Source organism: Oxyura jamaicensis, chromosome 1 (assembly GCF_011077185.1).
Source record: "Oxyura jamaicensis isolate SHBP4307 breed ruddy duck chromosome 1, BPBGC_Ojam_1.0, whole genome shotgun sequence".
Lineage (NCBI taxonomy): Eukaryota > Metazoa > Chordata > Aves > Anseriformes > Anatidae > Oxyura > Oxyura jamaicensis.
Genome location: NC_048893.1, coordinates 23,442,218 through 23,465,736, shown reverse-complemented (window position 1 = coordinate 23,465,736; position 23,519 = coordinate 23,442,218). Strand labels below are relative to the sequence as shown.

The following is a 23,519-nucleotide window of genomic DNA, read 5'->3' as shown; positions in this document are numbered from 1 at the left end:
TACTGAATGCTATTATGACAATTATTTTTATCACAAACATCAAACTATGAATAAATTATTACTCAGTCTTGCTTTTCGATCTCACTTTCAGCACAGGCAACCAAGACTAGTCAGAGTGAAGATTTTCAAGGGTATGCAACAAGACTGACACACTGCTGGGTGCTGGGAACCACTGCTGCATATTGGTGAGATGAATTCACGAGAGGCAATAGTTCCTGTCTCCCACTGAGTTTCTAAACCAGCTAGGGGCTGGTGATGGACATAAAAGCAAGGCATGACCATTTGTTGTCAAAGTTTCTATACGTTTCTATACGTTTCTAAGTTTCTAAAAGTAAAGATATTTACTTTACTTTTGTCTTGAAACAGCAAATTATGGATCCATCACAACGCTGCTAGAAGTTGCAAACCCTTATTTTTTTGATGTTCTTTAGTGTTTGTGTGTCACTTTAAAACTTCAAAACGTTGCACAGATGTTGATACACTGACAAGTACATTGATGAAGCAGATAGATATTGTCATCTCAGTATAGCGATGTGGGAAAACAAATCACAAAATAGACTGACCTATCTGAGCCTGCACAATCTACCAGGGAAGACAGAGGAATCAAATCAGAAAAATTCAGTATTCCATCTGGTGTGACACCACTTATATTTTATTCTGAACCCCCTTTTACTTCTCTTTCTGCTTCCTTCTGTTCTTATCTACTGTCCACATTGTTCTGCCTCTGTTTCTGCTGTCTTCCTACTCTCAATCTGCTGGCACTGCTTTCAAGGAGGCGTATTAACCTGTAGACTCACACCTTACATGCTAAGTAGTTACTTAGAAATTTCAAGATCTATAAATTTTATTTCTATGTCTGTTCAGTGGACTACTTTCCGTTCTCAGAGTATTAGAGCTCTTGACACCATTACCTCTGAGAATCCATGCACATGCTAGCAAAGTGACAGGAAAGAAGAATCTTCTCAAATTGAGGTGAAAAAATGTTCTCTGTCATGAAGATTTGAGACATACAAAGTATTCTTAAACTGAATGGGGATAAAAAGCAAATTGCTAAACTTCTTTCTTTAAAGTAATTTTCCTTAATTTTCTCTTCACCCAAAACAACAAACCAAAACTGAACAAAAACATACAATCTGTTCCAATTTAAACACTTCATTTGGTCAAATGTTTAGAAATTATTTTCAACATACCCATAGTAATAGTTTGCAATGAGTACAAGCAAAAATTTGAAAAGTCGTTTCAAATCAAGATAGAAAAAGGTATATTTTGAAAATGTAAAATGGGAAATTCTGATCATATCAAAGTTTACAAAAATCCAAAGGAACTTTTTTCACACTAATGATTGCCCAGGAAAAAAAAAAAAAAAAAAAAAAAAAAAAAAAAAAAAAGTTCCATTAATTCAGTTTTCCAGAGATGAGGCAGGCAAAGATGACCAAGTGTCAAACTTCAGATCTACTCTACCAGAGTATTCCAGGAGGCAACTAGAATTTATGGTAAAATTTTGAAGTAATCTGTTCCTCCCCTACCTTTTATTTATTTATTTATTTTTTGACAGACCTCCATCCCTCCATGTGTTACTTGTAGGCAGATGCAAGTTGCCTTTGCCATCGCTTTGACTCAGCCTGAGACCATGTAGTTATGTTAGTATGACACTTAGCCTGATCCACTGTATTTTCATTCTAAGCAGAACTTGGCTTAGGCTCAACACCACAGTATTCACAGCTAAATGCCTTCCAGTTTAAAGCATCTATGGATGCTTTAGTGCAATGTTAGAGAAAGCTTATGCCTGTCTGTAAAATATTAGTCCCATTTGCTTTGGATCAGGTGGGAACAAGGCTAGAAACAGATATATCATGTGCATTAAGCAGCGAGTAAATAGTCTTTCTCCAAACCTTAATTGTTATTGTGAAGGTGATAACGGCAGGACATTCATCTTTGAACCCCAAGGTTCCCAAAATGCACTACAAAATAGAACATAAAGATGATATTGGGCTTGCAAGGCATTTTTTACATTTTAAAAGGAGACTGTCATCCCCCAAAAGTTCATCACAGTCATGATGCTATGCTTGAGTAGATGTTGATATTCTACCAAGCACTTGGTTTTGTTAGATTTTTGGCTTTTCTTCCTCCCACCCTCATCCCCCAAAGTGTCAGTTTTTGTCTAAAAGTCATAATTTTAATGGAATCTGAGAAAGGGTTTGGGATGAAGAATTTAAAAAAAAAATGAAGATTATAAGTTTATTATTGTATCAAAGAAGAGATATCTCATGTAATTACACACTCTCCAGTGATGAGACTAGAAGAGGAGGGTTAATATCCTCACTCCACAAGGAGAACCTACTTGTGATACACTCATCTCACCGGCTTTCTACCTAGGTTCAGCGCTGCAGCACAAAGCAGTGCACCAAAGACACAGTCTTCAGAGGTGCAAATGTCACACTAGGGCAGAAATACTGGTTGCTTTCAGTCCCTTATTAGCATGCTCAGCACACAGAAGCAGAACAACAACCAGGATTCAGCCAGAACAATCAAAAGACTGAGAATAAAATTAAAAGATATGTCCTGGTGGCAGGAGGATTATGTTTATTGCTAGCTATCCAAATGGAGTAGATATTACAACCAACTTAAATTACCTCCTTCCTCCTCTCATCCCAATTTATTCCACACCACACTTGTTGTGCTAGATCTGTGAATATTCCCTTCTAACAACACTGATTTTCTCAAGTCCCTTAGGTAAACAGGACTACAAGAAAATATTTTGAGGGTTAATCATACAATCCAAGCAACATTTAGGCTGGAAGAAACCTCTGGAGGTCATCTAGTTCAAGCCTTGCTCAGCACAAGGGCAATTAGATCAGGCTGCTCAGGTTATTATCCAGCCAAGTTTAAAATATCTTTCAAGACTAAAAGCCTGTAGAAAATTCCTATTTCTCTGTAACAAGTGAGGGGAAAATTGCTTAGACAATATAAAATAGTAATCAATGATAGAACATAGTACAGAATTTTTTTTAGAAACCCCATTTCTTTTTCTTGTGGATATCATACTGCTCTTTATTCTTGAGCTGATTAGGTATTATTTCCTTTCTTAAAAGGAGCAAGCAATTGATCAGGCATCAAGAATAACTGGATAAAATTGTCATGTAAATTTTCAGCTGAATCCATATTCCTTTTGTGAAACTCTTCCATCATTAATCCAGAACACAGGCTGGGATAAATGTGCATTTTTCTCTTCCATTTTTTCCCTTGCAGAACCAAGAAAACATCAGATAATTTCCTATTGGCAATTTTGTTTTTCCTCTTCACGGTTGGATACTGGACAGTCATAATATGGTATTTGATCTTAGCACCCATTTTTTTTACAAGGTAATTTCTTCCATACTATTTTGTGAATTGCTCCAATCGTGACAATCCAAAGAAGAAAGACTTACTAATATATGACAAGATAAAAGCCATGACGGAATTTATCCTTTAAAGATAGAGGGATGAATTTCTGAGCAAATGATAAGAATCAGTATGCAACTCATTCAGACATGGCTTATGAAAGCAGATACACCTTGTTTCCTGTCATGATCTTTAACCTTCTGCCTTCCCTAAAATTCCATAATATTTACTAAAAGATCACGCTCATCTTAGCCAAGTTTTCTACATTATCCACGTCAACGTAATTAGAAATTATGTCTCATGCTTTAGCCTTTGAAATAATCTTACTATTAACACACAGAGCCTCTGATACACAGACTCATTTTTGCAGATGATGTGTAAGATGCATTTATGTTTTAAAGAGGAAAAGTTTGGATGCCAAATTATACTGAATAATTCCATTTTGTTATCCTCTGCAAAATGAGCTTTGGATTTCACTGCACTTATTCGTAATTTAAAAAAATAAAAAAAATAAAAAAAATTCAGACGTAATAGTCAAAAGTACAGTTGAAATCCATCAAGTAAAAGACACTGTTTAAGGAGCTAAATCCTAAAGACAATTTAGAAGGCATAACAGAAAGTATATGAAAAACAAGCTAAGCATCATTAGATCAGGAACTATGAAACTGCAATCTCATTATCCCTCTGTAAAAATTCCATGTGCAAAGATACTCATTAAAAAAAAAAAAAATCACCCAGAAAAATAACTGGAAAAAAACACAACCACACCCTTAGAAGAATTGGTTGGCTTGCCAGCAAGAGAACATTATGATTACTGCCTCTCTGATTAGTAAATACTTGTGTTTCTCTCCCTTGTTTCTTCCTATATTTAGTCTCTAGTTTTATGTTCCAGACCCCAAACAATATGAGGCTGCTTCATTCACAGAAATAACTGTTTCATTATACCTTTCCTCCAGTGCAAAAGCAATAATATGTATTACTACATCTATAAATATTATATGGAATGATTGCTGAACAGTACTAATAACAGTATAATTAAAGTATTACTGATGAAATATAATCATATTTATGCAGTTGCATGAGGCACAGACAAACAGCAGATGAAAAAATGTGTACCTTATCTTTTCCTTAAATACTGTATATCTATGTCATGCAACCACAAGTTAGTTACCAACATGGTCATGTCTTTGTTTCTCTTAACCAAAAATAAAAATTAGAAAGTTGCAGGGGCTATAATAAAGAAAAAAAACAAACTAGCTGATGCTTCAAATGTGATTGTCACAGGTTATAAATGATGTCTACTTTTTCCTCCTCAGAAACTTCATCTTAAGCCATATTATCAAACATTACTTTTTTTTTCATGAGCAACCATGTCATTCTAGGAAGTTCTACATTTTAGAAGTTAAGACCATTTTTTTCTTTTTGTTGTTGTTGTTGTAGCTTATTTTTTGTTTATTTTTAAACACTTCTGTGTAATCTTTGTTAAATAATCTTTGATTACGTGTCTGCAAGTACTGTCATACTTCAAATACTTTATGGAATTAATGATGGTAGAATATTGCATAAAAATAAAGCGAGCACCATTTATTTTATTTGTGCCGTCTTGACTGTGGTTCCCTGCCTATCTTGGTCAGATATTTAATCATGCATTCTTCACATTCTTCCCTTCTAATATAATAGACATCTTTACAAGGTTATGCAGTCACTGGCAGCAAAATATGGTCATCTCATTTGTCTTGTTTACACGAAGAATAAGCTGGTTGCATCAAAATGTTCTCATCATGTAACATATTATCTTTTTCTATTTAATCAATATCTGACAGCAGAATATCACCTGTAGTGATAAAACATAGCACGTTCCCAATTTTTATCTTTAGGCATGATCATACATATCCAAAAGATGACACTTTCAAGACACCACATTATTTAATATTCAGAATGAATAAAATCAATGATAAGAAAACATGTGGACACCAGACTCCACACGACTAAAAACTAAGTCACATCAGTAACATTTGAAAAATGAAATTCGCAGTGGATTTTGCAAGATGTCCCCTGTGGCTCCACAGCAACAAAGTTATGCAAAGCATCCTACAGCTGAAGGGGGTCCTCTAAAGGCTCTGCTACTGATCTCTGGCAGAAAAGGTCACAGTCTATGTTGGAAGGATTTTCAGCAGGGCTAAAAGGCAGGAAACAGTTGGGAGGAATGAAGAAGTATTTCACAGGCAGTAATAAATTTTTTATACAGTTTGCATGTGAAGCTGTGTAACTGTTTGTCAAATTATCCAAGACTTAAGCTCAGAAAAACCATATTGTTTTATACCATTTGCATTTTAGAATGACCATTAACTACTCAGTAGCATAGATATAATCAGATTAATTTAGCTTGTTAAAGAAGAAAATAATTGTATGAAGCACTTCAGTACAAGCTCATAATTTATTTTTCAAAGAGACAGATAGCAGACAGGAGTTAAAAGCAATAAGAAACCAGAAAATATTTCTTCCTGCTAAACTGTTAGGATAAAACTATGCTCTTTTCTCTGGGACTCTAGCTAAGTCTTTCACCTTGAAGAGCAAACCTTTTTTCTAATTTCCTTATTACTCTCATGGAAGCATTCAAGGATTTAGAAGAATACTTAAATACATACTCTAAAAAATCATTGAGTGAAATATTCAGCATTTTGGAATAGCAAATAAATCTTCAATTCAGTCTCTACTTGAATCATGCTTCTATTAATCTCCACTCTGAGGTCACATTGGTTTGCACTCCATTTTGAAGCACTTGTCTGAGCACCCAGTTTTCTCCTTTTCACTGTCAAAACTTCTGACTAGTAGCATTGCTGTTTGTACACTAATGTTTTACAAATGAAAAAAAAAAAAAGAAAAAAAAAAAACAGGCATAAATACTTCTTTACACTGCTTCTCTTCACAAATGTATCTACCAGTTCAAAACTATAAAGCAGCTACAGAAAATGCCTGTGACAACAAGCACATGACTCGTAGCTCTTGCCAGAAGTCTCCCCAGGCTGGTGAAAAATTCATTTTCCATCACCGTTTCATTCGACTCTTAGTACAAGAGATTTGCTACCCTTTTCTAGCTGCACATACTATATAAAATCTGAAGTTATGTTCTCCTTTATCTGGGATCTGTCAGTGCAAATATGTTACTGCTTGTGATCTGAAGAGCCAAGATGAACTATAGCTCTTCTCAGTTCTCAGTTTCTTTTCACAATGAATTTTGTGTTTTCTCCTCCAGCCTCACTGATTGTTTTTCTTTATATCAGAATGACGGTACTGCAAATTATCCCAGTAAGGAGCCAGCTCCAGCAGCAGGCAAGATAGGCAGTACCCTAGGGCAGCAGACAGCTTCATTTTTCTATATCAGAAATGAGACAGATTGGCTTTTCTGGCCCGGCTGGTCACTGGCCTCTACTTAGGCAACTTTCCCCATTGCTGCCGAAGGACTAAGGGGAAAAGAAGGCAGAAGCAATAACATTACTAACATCAACAGGAGCAGAAAATTGCTTCAGTTTCCACCTGTTCCCATCCTTCCTAATTGCAGGAGAACATCCATCCCTTCATCCATCCCTTCCTACCCGCCTGGCACATCCCTACAAGAGAACTGTGATGAGTGCTGGAAGAAGCAGGGGGGAAAGTGGAGGTAGACAACTGCTTAAGATGAGGTATGAGGACATAAAGGGAAGAAAGATCTTAGAAGGACTGGAAACGGTCTGTGGTAGAGAAGAAAGACACCTTCTGAAACTTGGGACCCCTCCCTACCTATAACAATATTTTCTAGGCTCTCTCTCACCTGTGCAATTTCCTGATTAATCTCTGCCAAGACCCTTAGTTCCCTTTGCCATCAACAAAAAAAGCAATATGGCTGCTGTCAAGTAAACCTTGTTCGGCTGTAACTAAAAAATGAAACTGGAATAACGGACCTCCAATTCCATGGGCAGCTTCCTCCATCTTCTTTACTGTTTGCCCATAATTTGCTAATTTCATGCTTGCCTAATTTAATATCCTCTTGTGTTGCCTCAAACTCCATCTCAATATATACTCAAAAACTACATCTCCCTGTATACTCGTAAGTGTACTGTATGCCAGAGTCTCATAATTATGCTTGCCAGCAATGGAAAACACTATGACTCAAAATCTATCTAGTTCTTATGCTATTCTAAGAGTCATTGGCCTTTCAAGTCAAAATGTTTTGTAGGATAGCAGGTCAATAGCACAGGTAACTCCCACTCCTGTTCTTCCAATGAACAGTTCAGGGCATCTCACAATCCTCCACTTCCTAAAGATGCATTTTTTTCCTATAAAAACCTATATGAAACTTACTCATACAACAGCACTTATGGAATAGCCTATAACCTGTCTCCTGTATTCAAGTGCAAATAAATTCTGTATTCTTCTGTATTCAAATACTCATACATATTCAACTCTTACATATTGAGCCTGAAATCCTCTAAATCAGTTTACAAGCTCATAGCAGGTCCCAACCTTACCATCTTTCCTACAAATACTCCAGTTGATCTCATATTGATTCCATCTATTCCAGAACTTCCTTTTGATAAAGTTTCTCCTTTGACTTAGTTGTTAACTTTTAGGGGACGTATCTTATACACAAAATATACTTTCTGATTGGTTTTACAACCTTCACCTTTACCTGCAGCCCTAATATATAATAAGTCAACCATGAAGTGTTCATGAACCATCCCTGACATATTTTGTCTGCTGCATCTGGAAATAGCTTGAAGAAAACAAAATCCTTAACATCTACAAAACTGTATTCTGGAAATAGAATGACTTTGCCTAAGACTCAAGGATCTTTGTATTCTATCTGATTTAGGGAAGTCTGAAGACCCACACCAATGACACCAGAGGTTAATGAAGTCTTTAAAACAAAAGCTGACAAGTTCAAGGGTGAGGAAAAAAAGACAGACACTTTCAGAAGAAAAGGTAGTCTTGACTGGCAGTAGGCAAATGTTATATGTGCTCATTCCAGGGAAGAGCACAAGAGCAACTCTGAGTTTGAAGAGAAGCAGAGCTTGGAGATGACAAATCCATACAGCTCACATGGGACCCCAAGCCACTAGAGAATGCCCCAACAGGTCAACAGATGAGCAGGGGATGCTGCATACCCACACATGACCTTAATTCAGCACATATATCCGTATGTCTTTTACACTGCCATTTCTTTTAGAAGTTCCACATGTACCACATGCAAATGATATGACTGAGCTGGAGAAGCCAGGGAGTGTGTCAACGGTATTTTACATCTTGTTCCACCTCCTTGGAGTTCTTCAAAGCTCATCTGAATATGTTACTATAGCAGGCTGCTGGCTTACTTGTCTGGGAAATTTGCTGCAACTCTACGGCTAGGATAGAGTATAACAAATAATATATCCTTCTACTTCTCCTCTCCCCAGACCCAGAAGAGGCACATAAATGCTGTGCTTATAATTTTGCCTATCACAAATCCGTATTTGTGGTCTGAATGGAATAGAAGCTATCATTCCAATTCAGTTTAAGGAGTTTTCTCAGATACTGTAACAACTGCAATTTCTAAATTGTTTTTCACAAGGCACACTATGGTGCCAGTAAAACCCCAACACACTGTCTGGAAAGTTATCTACGAAAGATTCCAAATGACGTTTTAACAGAGAGAAAAGTGTCTGAAGTCAGTGCGTAGGTCAAACAAATCAACAAAAAAACACACCTAATTTTCTTCCTCTATGCCACACTGACTGGTTCAACTACAGATGGCATGATGTTTTCCCCTCCAAGTCAGTTTGCTGACTGCCTCCCTCAAAAATTAATTGGAAGAAGTGGATCCTATAATTTAAAATGAAATAGGCTCAGCAGGTGAGTAAGCTTTGTCAAGATTGATTACTGAGTATTGATTTTCCACCAATTGTACAAGTTACACTCCACAAGGCCACCTGCACATTAACCTAGAATACATAAAATCACCTCGGGCTAACATCTTTCAAGAGGTTTGTGTTTTCAGAGGATACAATGCTGCAGACTCCATGCAACTCCCTTCCCCACACATACATCCAGTGATATTTTTTGGACTGTGCTTACACTTCATACTTACTTCACCATAAATATTACCTATAATTTAATTTTTAGAAATAATTTAAGGTAACAGCTCAGAAAAAACTCATGTAATGTAGTGCTAACTTAAATAGTAAAAATTGCAGAACTATTCAGGTAGGTTCTCCCACAATATGAAGGGAAAGGATGTTGTACACAGCAACAACAGAGCATCTTACTGTGGCCTGGAAGCTTCTGCCTGGTCTGTCTGAAGCTTCTCACCCCCCTCCACTTCCATAGTGCAGTAGACAATCCGATTGGGTGCGACTGACTTTAAACCTTGCACTTCCATTATAACGATCTGAGGAGAAGAAAGCAAATAGTTCATCCTTCAAAATTCAGAAAGGATTACATAGCACAGCTATTGTGTATTAAATGCCACAGAAAGCCCAAAACAAAACAAAACAAAAAAAACAAACAACAAAAAAACACCTCACTGTCTCAAATTTTTGGAGACAGAAAAGTTTTAATAAATATTGTCTTTTTCTACTTTCAGCAACATACACTAGGTATGGCAATTTTTGCTCTGTTTCTACTTGGACAGAAACTCACTTCAACCATTATTTCAATGCTAGTAGATGAATTTGAGAACAATGTCCAAATATAATCCTAAATGTTGATGCACAAGGAGGTGTCTCTTTAAAGCAGTCATCCAAATAAGTATTTAGAGAAAGTTACTGAAGTTGTTAAATGAGACAAGCAAACTGACCAAGTCTTGGAAATTTAATCACGGTGCTGTGACCAAGGAGGTTGCAATCCTTGAAACTCATCTCTGTTGCACCAGGGAGCACCACTATCAGCTTCAGTATTTTTCCTCCACTACCTACCACTTTTTCTTCTCCCAGCTCACTTCTTGCAGGCAGGTGCAGTCAGTGTGCATATGGAGAAGTGGGGGGAAGAGATGGGAAAAAAAAGCCATCTCTACCAGCTGTGCCCTGAGAAATTTCCTCACCAGGGACATTCTGGATTTGGCAAATCCCACAGTTTTTCAACTTCTCTGAACTACTCGGTTATAGTCCAGAAGAGCCAAATGCAGTCTAACTTCAACTGCTCTGCGTCTTTTATACACCTTTCAGTTTGTTACAGTGTGAATCTACTGGAATTTTTACACTCCAGATGTTTCTAATTTAGAGAAGATTTGAAAAGAAAGTCCAGTTTCCATGCTTGCTTCAGAAAAGCTGCATTCCTTTTCAGCCCCATTTGTGCCTAAGAAACTGTGAAAAACTTTGTCCATTTAATCAGCAGAGAAGCTGTCCTCATCTGAACAGCAACAACAAAAACACAGTATTTGTTTGATTGTTTTAAAGGTGACAGAAGTAACGACTACTTCTGGTCTCATTAGAAGCAATTGATTTCTTAGGTCAGCAAGCAACCACTAAAATGCCTGGCTATCAAACTACTTGCATATTTGCCAGCTCACTTTTATTGAACTGTGTCAAGGCAGATTCACCCTTAGTTGTAAAATCCCTTGTACTTTACGACTCCCAAAATCTCAGCAATTGTTAGATGTCTTGCAAAATTCCAGTGAGGTGACAGTCGTTGACCATTTAGAACATTTTTACATTACCTATAAATTATCAACACTGCCTATTATGCTTTACAGCAATTCAGGGACAATGATGTAATTATCTTTGTTCTTCTCCATCGCTTGTGGTCCAGGAATTCAAACAGCTATAAAAGTGATCAATGATCACTTGAAGACTGAGAAGAGATCCTTCCAGCTAACACTGCCTATATGGTCTTTGCACATGTCAAACGTACGTCCTTGTTGAATGTAGGACTTCATGTTTCTTAATTTTTTATGTTGATATTTCTTTTCCTTGAATTTCCAATTTAACTGCACAGCACATTTGTCTTTGCTAGCACTTCTGAATTCTAGGAATGGAAAAAAAAAACGCATTTCATTAGGAAGGAAACTGTCACTAGCTGGTTAACTAGCTCATTAGCTGATGAACAGCTTTCTAAATATTACTTGTCTATTTCTTAAACAGTTCAACAGCTGAAGAACATAAGCAATTAAGTGTTCTGCTACTGCTTTGATATTTTATTTATTTTACAAGTTTCTGCACATAGGCTAATTGATGAAATATCCAACTTGCAAAAATAGTCACTGTCACTTTTAGCACAAGGTCCATTCTCACCAGAACATTATAAACAATAATTTGCTGGTCTGTCTTAACAATGAAATGCAGTGGCAGCATTAACCCCCACCACACTTCACCTGCCCAGTTAGGTGGTTTTTTGGTGGTTTGTTTGTTTTGTACTAATGTTTTAACATTATAGATTTCTTGTTCATTCCTGTGCAGCCACTCTCAGTGGGGCTTTTGCTGGTTACCGTACTTATTCAAGAAGTATGAAATTGTATATATATCACCTAACATTGTTTTCAGAAATAAAGTATTCTGTCTCCAGGGAAATGCAATCAGTTTTTGTTATTTGCCCATTCTGATCTGCATAAAAAAAACAGCTCTCCCATGTTTCAGTCTAAATGAATATCAGTTCAGCTCCTTCCTTTTGCCATTATTGTCAGTGAGATTTGGCTTCCCAAGAATAAGACACATGTACATATTTCATAAACAAGAAACTTGACTTACGTGGTTAACAACTTGCTTAAAATGAAAATTTCCCCTACTAAAAACTGCTACCTGTAGAGTAACACTTTAATTCTTTGGTTGCCCATGATGAAAGGCAGATCATTAGCCCTGAAGAACCTCTGTGTTTTCTCTATCAGTAATGGAAGAAACAACCAAAAAAACTTAAGTTCTGCAAACTTAACAGTCTATCTAACATTTCTGGTGGGCAGGGTTGTAAACAGACCAAAACTGCTCCAAGTAACAAGTTTACTGGAAATCACATTTACTGTCACTTTTCATTTCATGACTGTTTCAATCTTTCGGTGTTTTCCTTCCAAATATCACATAATTTTTAGTACATACTTAATATTTCTGTCTAGAAGCCCAGAGAGAGTTTTTCTTCATTTTACATCCCTCACCGAGCAAACTTTCTTGAAGACAAATATATATAAATATTATTGAAAAGCTTTTTTGGGTACTTTTCAGGTGCTTTAGAACTACTCTTTGTTATTGCTACTGATGGCATCACTCTAGGTTCTGCAGTCCACTTGAGGTAGAAACAGCACATGTGACAGCAGGCTACAGGATTCAGCACAAGGATTATAAAATTACTTCATCTCATATACTTCAGCTACACCAGTTTTACATGCTGGATGAACTATTAATTTTTGGTGTATACAATGATAGGTGGATCGATTCTACTACTCTTCCAAAATTTTTGTTGGCCTCCTACATTATTAGCTAGTAATATTAAAGTAGCATATGGCAGGAGAAGTAATTTCTCTTTTAAATGAAAGATTTAAACTTTTTTTGACACAACAAAGAAAATTAGGTCTGAATTTTCAACACTACAAGAAAAAAAAAAGATGCACTGTTTGCTTGAGAATATACATTGTTTAAGAGACATATATGCTTTTTGTTTGGTTTAAAACATTTAACAATTGAAATATTTATTACTTAATATTACCCTGCAATTTGTGTAAGACACTTCTTACACAAACTGCAGCCGCTTCAAGTGCATAGCACTTATATGTGGCATCTTCTGACAGACAAATCCATACCATGCAACCAGGAAATATTTTGATTGTATTATTATCTAGAGACAGAGATCAGTATTTCCTGATATTTACATGTACAGAATTGGACCTGACCAATGACACTTTCCTCAGATATGTTTAAGTAATTAACTGTATTAGTGTCTTCCTCTTGAAGTGAATTGAGCTCGATGTGGGCTGGGACTACATACCTACAGAGCAGACTTCCTGCATAACCTCAGTAAATACAAGTTTGTCTCTTGAAGAAAATGCAAAAAAATTATAAAAATCAGCCTACTATGACCAACAATAAGGAAGTTTTGATTTGGTTTATTCTCTAAATGCTTTCAGTGAGAAAACACAACTTGTTCGTAAACTTCTGCAAACGAGTTTTTGACAACCGTCGTGTCTCATCATTATGTTCCAAAGTACCTATGTTCTTAATGTTCTGGAATTCATTTAAAGTTACAGCTGTGTAGGAGATTCAACTGCCCATGTTGCTGTGTGGAACGAAATGTAGCTACAGCTGTAAGAGGAAAGAATATCATGCATATGAACTCTAACTCCTAATTATCAAAGAGACAATGCATAATTTACTAGTTTAAAATATATATTTTTTAATGAATAAGGAAGGACTGGTAACAAAAAATATCAAGAAATAGACATTCTGGACATTCTAGTAATTTAAACTGTCAACAAATGTTCAGTGAAATATGTGATTACCTCTAATGTGAAGGAGAGGACCACATCAGACTTTGACAGCTGAACCTCATTTTCATCTCCTATGTCCAAGAATGCAGAATTTTGTGATCGCTTTAACTTCTGCAGTTTAAATTCTGGCCCACCTTTAGACACTGGAAGACTTTCCAAATTTGCCATCAGCAAATTCACTGAAGACCGCAACTCTTCTATGTACATGTTTTCCATTTCTCTTGTTATAAACTTTGGGAATTTTCTTTCCTTGGAAGGAAAAAAAAAGTTGGGAAGAAAAAAGTCATGCTGTGTTATATAGCATATTAATTTATTAATTTGCTCTCATTTAGAGATATTGAATAAAAATAAAAGTCTTAATTCTTATGTCTAAGTATTTGTATCCCTTTAAAACAGTAATGGGAAGGCTAATTGTGTGCTCCAAAAATAAGTCAGTCACATTCATGCTTCTAACATAAAACAGTTGAACTACAACTGCAACATGACATTCCTACTGCTGTAGGAATTTTGTTTTTAAAAATTTGCTGGTCTGTCTTAACAATGAAATGCAGTGGTAGCATTAACCCCCACCACACTTCACCTGCCCAGTTAGGTGGTTTAAAAATTGTTTAAATTGTTTAAAATTAAATTGTTTAATTCATTGTTTAAAAATTGTTTTATTTTTAATAACAAATCATTCATTTAGAAAGAAATGCAGAGTTATTATACACAATTATTTTACACATTTAGGTCTGGATTCTGACAGAGTGCTAAAATGGCCAGGGACAGTAACAATCCTACTTGTAATATTTAATATAGAAGGGCACAATCTCGTCCACAGAAATAAAATACGAGCTCTAAGAGAGAAAAAATGGACTTGACTTTCTAAAATTTACAAAACCAATTTATAATTTACCCTATTAGCACTAATTTGAACTACAGGGCTCACTCAGTTTTGTTACTTGCAGTGCTAATAGAACCATTCTGAACTTTGACTTAAACTGAAAATGTAAACTATATTATACATACTTTAAAAGTGTATATGTATAGCATGTTGTAAGACACAAATATTATGTCTAAATACAGAATAATGCATTTTGCATATGAAATATAATCTACTTTAGTTCCAAAATACATACTCCCAAATGTGCAAATAATATGCTCTTTGTTTCACCACTGGACTCGCTGATGAAGGAAAGGTAGGATTACACAGTATACAACCTTTCAAAACAAATTTTGCTTTCTCTCTACCCCATACATACTCCACAACAGAAAAAAAAAAAAATAATAATAATAATAATAATCTGCCAGACTGTTATGCTGTCAGATGAAATTCTGCTCAGTTTCATAATCAAAAAGTGGAAACCCACATTATGTATGATTCCACTTAATCTCATATGAAGATATATTTTTGGTACATGAAAGCAACCGCTTACCCTTGCCATTTGTTCAGCCAGTTGTAGACGTCCATCTAGTTCACGTCTGATCTGGGCTGCTTGCTCATCTGCATTATCCAACTTGCATAGAGAACAAAAAAATATAAATAATATTAACTATAAGAAACACACACTTTATAGCAATTAATGTAGTTAAAAAGAAAAGAGAAATGATTTGCAACAATCTTTGTATCTTAAAATTTCTGAAACACTAAGCAAATACATAGCTTTGAGTCTTACCAAGATGAAAGAAATGCAAGGGCCACCCATTACCCACGACAGTCAAGGACTCTGAAGGGTAGCCCTTACTCCCTTGACTTTTTAATAGTCAGCCTAAATAGAAGGAGAATTATTTCCGTATGAAAATAGCCAATGAAACTACATGTCCATGAAGCAGAAAACTGGACTGGCAGAATACCTGAGAAAATGTTTGCAAGGATTTTTTCTCTTTGGTGCCATGAGATCCTCTGGAACTAGATGTAGGGAGAGAAAACTGTGCAGCTTCTATGTATATATTATTTCACTCACATGAACCTTTTCTCCAAATATTGGCCAGCTGCTCAGATCAAGGCATATCCAGTTTTTGAGCTTCCATTATTTTCATATGGAGGAAATAATTATGGCTAAAGCTCAGACTTCATTCCAGGAGTTAAAGGGGAAGGATCCATCTCTTCCCCTCAACAGAATTGCTGGGTCTCAACAAAGAGCCTCCCTAAGTCATTTTTCACTGGTTTATTTGTTAAGGGTAGGTGAAGTGTGGCTTCAGCTCAGCGTACTGATCTGCACGGGTGAGCTGGCTAAGAGGAGGAAGCATGGTGCATCTGGAAAAGGCCAGGCACAACTTACCATCTTACTGAATACATGCCAACCAAGGACAAAGACAAACATCAGAGTCTTAACGGAGGACTTTCCTTTTCTAGGGGTAACTGCAGGCACAATCCTGCATGCTGATATGAACTAGTGCTTTTAGTATGCAGCTAATGTCTAAGGATACATCACTTGCTCTTCACTAAAAAACAATCTGAAATTGATTAGCGATGGAAACTGGCAAAAATCAGTTCTCTAATTAAATGAGACCTTCAGCTAAAGAGCTCACGAGCAGTTTGGAAAACGACTGATTCCATTAAACTAAGCATTTTAAGTAAGACCACTATTAGTGCACCAGGCCAAATACATAATGCCATTTTCTTTGCAACACTCCTCTGCTAAATTCAGAAGATCTCATTGAACCAAAGACTTGTTGAAAGTTAAGCATTTTTTTCTTCCCAAAATCAAATAAAAAATCTGATTATTTTTGAATAATCAAAAATACACTATCTGTTGTTTAAAGGTTCATTGCAGCATTATGTACAGTGAATATCTGACCACATTTAGCAATAGAATAAAGTTTTCCACAGTTGGATAGAAGAGATGACAGGGAGCGCGGTCTGTCATCTGAGCAATCTGACATCTCTCAAGACCCTTGAAGGATCTGCTCCAGACTACTAGAAAACAAGAGACCAAAACCTGACAGTGTAAGAGAAGCTCAGTTTAAACAGAAGAGTAGAAACTGAATCTTGCTGCAGACTGGTAGGGTCCTCCCACTAAGCGTGCCTGTAAATCTGTTCCTAGCTTGACTGTCAGTATAAATGGCAAGAGCATTCTGGATGAAATTAAGTATTTCGGGTTTCACAGCATACAGTTGCAGTGTTCCAAATAAATTCCCAAATTTGCATTATACTGTTTCATAACAGAACAAGAAACTGCTTTTTGGCCTTCTTACAAAGCATATTTATAACTTGCCTTTTCCTTTGTATTGTAACTATTTTACTTTTACACATATTTTTATTTAATCAGTTTGACAGTCAGTGTAATAGGAAAAACAATTCTGTTTTCCTTTTGGGGCTAAGAGGAGGGCAGCATTATTTTAATAACATATTTCATAATACACAATTGATTAAAAAATATCTGCCTGGAGGAAATTTTGATGACTGAATTTTGATTTCTGCCAAAAGGAGGGTGTGGGAGAGCAGAATGAAGCTAGAACATTTTCCTGTGTCAAGACACAACTTCAGTGACTGCTTCTGTTATTAACTTGGTTGAAAAGCCAAAACCTTTTGTTTAAAAAATATATTTACTTACTTTTCTCCATCTAAAATACACATGAAATGATCATTTAAGTTAATGAATGCTAGTCTGGTTTTGTAAATCAGCATTTTCCCCTAACCATGTATTACTTCCCATTATCTATTTGTAGTTGACTGTTTAAAAAATGTGCCAATTTCCCTGCTTACTTATTTTTAAACTTCAGTATTCTTCCTGAAATATTAATATATTCAAATAATATTTTGTTAATGTATGTATATAATGATGTTTTGCAAAGTATGAAAAGAAGCTGAAAAGGTGAAACACTGAAGAACACTGCTTTACATACACAGAAGCAAGGTACGAATGACTAGTAGGTCATTCACAGCTGTAAAAGTTGTTGACATTAGAATTTTTGCAGTATACAAAATGAAGCAACAGTGAGAAAAACAGGAACTTTGTCATGCTACATGCAAGGTCATTCTACTTGCTTTTATCCTAAATTCAACAAAACATGTCAAAACCAACTTTCCAAGCAAAGCAGTCAGTTATTATAAATATGCAGTCATACTTTATACATTTGCTGAATCTGAGTGACAACAATAAGAGTAAGTAGATTCTGAAAATGCAGGTGGGAGCTGGAATTCGTGACTTGTATCCACTTTCTTACACAGGGAAGACACTCATAACCCACCATTGGGGTGGAAAGCAGAGACAGGGGTTAACATTAACTGTATCCTTTTCCGTAATTCCTTATTTGTGGATCAAACCCATACCCAAGACATAGAAGGAGAAGTTCTGACAATCATCATAGTAATTTTAAAAATGTTAATAAAACCTAGAAAAGCACAGAAATAAATACAAATATAATACTGCAGCATAGCAACTTAGATTTTTCTCAGTATTGGAACAGGTATTTGATTTAAAAGTTACGAACTTGTAAACACCTAAAATGCTTTCTAAACTATTTGTCATGTCAGATTTGAATGAAATTATCCATCACGTGGATCAATTGTAATGCTAGAGACTTAGGAGTGTAGGGATGCCAAAAGGGAAAGAAGAAAAGATATATTTTTACAGCATGTTTTAAAAGAGGCTACATGCAAACTCCATTTAATAAAAACACCTCGGTTTTCTCCAGTTATTTATCAACTACACAAACAATAGAGATACTCTTTATGTCGCTTATACTTCCCTTAACCAATTATTCAGTATCTTAGCAGCAGGGAACCTCAGTACAGCAGACTCTACAGATACCAGACTTGTTTTCAGTGTAAAATAAACTTGAAGTCCTGACCAAAAAATTCAGTATTTTCCCAAATTGCCATACATCTGGCCCCTGAAACTTACAAATTCTAGGTAGACACTGACTCACATTTGGAGGACTATTTATTTCAGTAGGAAAATTTGTAATTGGGCAAAAGTATGAATAAGATAGTTGTGTCACTTGTGTCTTTCCCCTTTGCAGAGATTATTAATTGGATATTCAAAGTTTCTTCAGAAAAATCAGTAGTTATAAGTGACTATGTTTGGATGGACTATGCTTGGATGGATAAGAAGTTACTTTCTATTAAAAAAGCCTGGTAGTTCATCATCTGGCTTTTTTTCTTCAGTGGTGTCATATAAAAACAGCTTTCTAAAATAAGCCTGCCAGTCTTAAACATCAAGCTATTCATTTGAAAATGTTTTTATTCCTTAATGCATGAAGTTGCCTTTATGTTTTTCTCCCACTTTCTCACTCTGAAAAGGGCAATCACTTTTTTTTACAAACTCTTTTATTGTCAGAGATGGGGTTGTTGTCCAATAATTTCTATTAGAGGATATTTTCTGTTGCTAATATCAGCATTAACTGCTAAACGACAGACTGAAGTTTTCTACTCTGAATTTCTGCTTTAATAACTTCAACCAAAATGACTCAATTGCTTCTGAAAAGGAGGGCAGAGAAGATAACAAAGTGCTATGATAAGAAAACTGGTGACCATCTTGTCAAAGAGTACCATCTTGTTTTCAAGCAAGGATCTGAAATTTTACAGCACCCCATCTGTCAAATCAGCCCAATTCTAGCCAAGTTGTGAACCTCTGAAAAAGGAAGCAGCCACTACCAGGGGATAAATCAGAACCAGCATTTAGGCTCATCTTCAGGCTGTGCTGCTCAGTCTCTTGAGTATGCATGGGGTCTATGTTCCTCAGATTATTTGTTTATTTGAGGAAGACTGCAAGTACATTAAAGTTACAAATCACTATTCTGATCAATGGCATAGTATCTTGCTTGATAAACAGTTGTTTGACTGTTGCGCCTAGGCAGCACAGAACAGAAGCATATCTGAATTCATATTTACATAGCTTGACGGGTTGGAAGAGACAGCCTACTTTGCAATTCCTATTTAAATAATAAATAATTTTTTAGCATTAAATGGCTTTAACATATTTGTGAATTTTGGTGAACTAGAAAAAAATCTGTTTAATGTGCAAGAGTAACCTAAAGAAAAACATATACTGCTAAATCCCATGGCACACACTTGTATTACTCTGCCTGCAAAGAGAGTCAGATGACATTTTTCAAGACTGAAAAGTTTGAGTACAGATGAGTACTGACTTGCTGGAAGTTATTGTTCGTAAGTGCTCAAACTAATGGATAGTTGCTTCAAGTGACTATTTCATTAATGTTGAGTTAGCTTCCTGCAGTTTTTTAACCTGCAGTAACATCAACATGAAAGCGTATTTACATGAACGTAGTGATATAAATTTTTCTACATTTAGTGATTAAATTGACAGTACAGGTATCTTAGGACTTGCTCATATTTCTGCAGCCCAAAACCCAAAGCCCTACCACTGAGCTCTGCTCTGTGAGGTCACAACAGTCATTTTTACTTTAGAGCGACTTTTTGCCACACGTAATGGCTTCTGGGCCCTGCTGAGCTGATGGGTTATTTGTGGCTGCCTCCAGGAGGCAACCTGCAGGCTCCATCTCTGCTGCGTGCAGAGATCAGGCCAAAACTGTCAACATGCACCAAATGGACTAAAGGGCTTGCATTAAAAGTGTTGTGATTAGATATTTATGGAAAAAAGAAAAAAAAAAAAATTCTATAAGTAACTAATGGCATCCAGCAGCAAGGCTGGAAGAGCAAATGAAGGCCAGAAAAGTCTTACTGCTCAATTTTGTCTGTGAATCACATAATCAAGCAGTAGGTGTGGTGGATGTAAATACTTGCATTTTTTCAGACTGTTCTCCTTGATGCTTTTATCTCTGGCCCAAAAAAAAGGAGTTTTGCTTCAGAGAGACCTGCCATCTCGAAGACCTGCAGGGTTTCTTCACATTCTTATCTTTACACATGCCGAGTTTTTCTACCGGAACAAACTTGGAATATATTAAGCATCCATGTAATGCTCTGTCACATTAAGAAGCTGCTGTGCACTAAACACAAAAACCTGCAGAGATTCCTGCAGTCTCCCAACCTTGTGAACCAAGATTAGCAGCTAAATATATGAAAGTAGAAGGATCTACTTCCAAGTGAGGCAGAAGACACCTCACCCAACTCCAGACGGTAGCAGCAGATGCTTTTGGACATGAATTCAACAGGACTTAACTTCTGAAGAACCAAATCATGACAAAAGTAAATACCTTGCACTTCCTATTGGGAGAAAAACAACTATTTGATTAAAGGGCAGAATGCATGAAGCTTTCTAAACAGCTTCTGCTGGACCTTTTCGGCCTCCTGTTCCACAGGAAGAAAGACACAGCTGTAAACAGAAAGAAAATGTCAATTCTCTATTTCAGAGAAGGCTATGCTGTTTAGCTTCAATTTTAAAATCTTTTCTCTTAATTGTAGAATATACAGTGGATTAATTCAGATTAACAAGAAAGATCACTTAAGTCTTATTTGAAAATTCACGTGTCCTGTGCACCCTGCAAAATCTATATTATGTATCATGAAAATGTCTATGCTGATGGCTGATCCTGCCCTGTGTCATGGTGAACTCCTGTGAATTTCCCACAGAATTCTGCAAATAACTTTAAAACATCTGTTCCCTAATCTTCCTCTCCCGTCTTCCCACCTTGTTTCTTTTCCTACTCAACAGAAACAACAAATTGCTAGATTTGACAATATTTTTAGACTATGAGAAACATCAAATCAAAGTGAAACATTAAGAATGACAGAACGAGAAAATCTGTTAATTGTTAAAATAAAGGGGATAAAAAGCACCTACATGAGAAATTTTCTCTCTTGTGGAATACCAGTATACATATTCTCAACTAATATCAAGTCAAAAGACCTAGCAAGAATTGCAAGTATTTCTACTTTCTGTCTGTCTGCACCAAGTAGACTAGTAAGTTTACAAGTCTAAAGCCCTTCTGAAGTGTCCTAACAACTTCTCATGTTGCACCATCAGACCTCATAGCATCTTCATGGAAATTTTGTTGTATCAATCCTCCAAAAGATTGCCTTTCAGACAATGATCCAGGCCAAGCTAATCACTCAGTTTTCCTGAAACACAGTGCCATCAAAAAGCTCAAACATGACTTTGAACTAGTTTTAATACAAATTCCTACTGAATGTTATCAGTCTTCAATTTCTAGAGCTGTGGTATTTGGTAAGTGAAGGTACATATACACCTTAGCTCCTGCCTTCAAAACTTTGTACACCTCAACCATATTCCTCAACTCCACACTAAAGAGTTTCAGCCCTTTCAGCCTCTCCTTGAAAAGCCATGAAGTTCCACAATTTTCAGTGCCACCCTCCAATCTTTAATGACCTTCTCTATATCGCTGAGACAGACATACTATTTCATTTTCAATGTTCTTCATAGCCATGAAAAGTATTTTGTCACATTTTGACTATTGTTGCACACAGAACTAATGATTTCAGCACAAGAAACCCAAAGTCTCTTTCTTGAGCTGTTACTGCCCATTCTCAGTTCAGCATCCTATGCATATGAACTAGTTCTGCACTGTGGAGCGTTCAAAGTCAGGCTGGAAAGAGTTTTGAGCAACCTGATTTAGAGAGAGATGTCCCTGAACAAGGCAGGGAGCTCGGACTAGATGATCTTTATGGTCCCTTTCAACCCAAACCATTCTGTGATTCTATGACAGTTTTTTTCCTCTGATGCATTACCCCACGTTTAGCTACATCAGAGCTCATCTGTTCTGCTTTTTGCATGCAATTTTGTGAGGTCCTTCCAGAGTTCCTTGCAATTATAGCAACATTAGAGTGCCCCAAACAGTTTAGTATCATCTGTAAACTCGAGAATTCCCCTTATGCTGCCTGCGTAGACACAACACTCCTCTTAAACTGAATCAGATAGAAATTACATTTAAACTCGCTTAGGAACTGATGAAAGGGAAAACAAAAGAACCCCTCACCTTAAATCTTCAAAAATATCAAGACTGCACCATAAAAGCACTACCACCAGGCCTTGGATACTGGCTACAGAACCTGTCATTCAAAATCAAGTGTCATGGGGCTGATACTGTGTTAGCCCACTGGCTGTATAAGAACAGTAGTGTTTTTATATCAACATATATTCATACGAAACTCCAGAAACCACATTAGGATTATAAGAAATATGTTAGGATCCAGAACACTTGATCAGTGGCATACTATGGAAGGGAAGGGAAGGGAAGGGAAGGGAAGGGAAGGGAAGGGAAGGGAAGGGAAGGGAAGGGAAGGGAAGAGCATAGCTCTGAAGTGTCACTACAAGCACTGGAGTTTTCATCCTTTTGCTCTCTTAGTATTTGTGATGATGGTAGAAACATTTAGGTTGGAAAAGACCCTTAAGATCATCAGGTCCAAATGATTGCAGAGATGAATAGCCGAAACCCACATTAATGGATAAGACTACAATATTTGACCACCTCTGTTCCGTTGGAAGGGATGAAAAAGAGAGGAAAGCATGTTGTTGTGAGAGATAGGAAGGAAGAACCAAGAGAGGTTCTTACTACTTGCAGATGTAATCACTCTAGCTGTTATGTCCCACAGATACATCAAGGATGTGGATGCAAAGTATCATTTTTTATTAACAGAAATGGAAAAAAATAAGATCTTTAGTATGTCATACTGTAAAGATATTTATCCAAATGTATTTTTTTTTTCACATCCTGACACTGGAGTTCAGAGAAGCTGTCAATACCACCTCCAAACACTCATCAGTGCTGTATCTTCCATACTGTAAAAGTTAAAACCCTTCAGTTGCTGCTGACCATGCAAAATGCATTCTACCCCAACTCTGAAATCACAAAA

At 36.4% G+C, this 23,519-nt stretch overlaps 1 protein-coding gene across 22 annotated transcripts in view; it reads right to left on the bottom strand.

Annotated features, from left to right (window-relative positions):
* The window catches only part of CADPS2 (calcium dependent secretion activator 2), a 315,235-nt gene that overhangs the window by 172,583 nt on the left and 119,133 nt on the right, over positions 1 to 23,519 (bottom strand). For all 22 annotated transcript variants that reach the window (XM_035331849.1, XM_035331889.1, XM_035331938.1 and 19 more), the window contains exons 4-6: positions 15,217 to 15,297; positions 13,814 to 14,050; positions 9,663 to 9,784 (exon numbers count right to left, since the gene is read on the bottom strand). In XM_035331849.1, the coding sequence (XP_035187740.1) occupies positions 9,663 to 9,784; positions 13,814 to 14,050; positions 15,217 to 15,297 (440 nt within the window). The remainder of the gene's footprint in view (positions 1 to 9,662; positions 9,785 to 13,813; positions 14,051 to 15,216; positions 15,298 to 23,519) is intronic.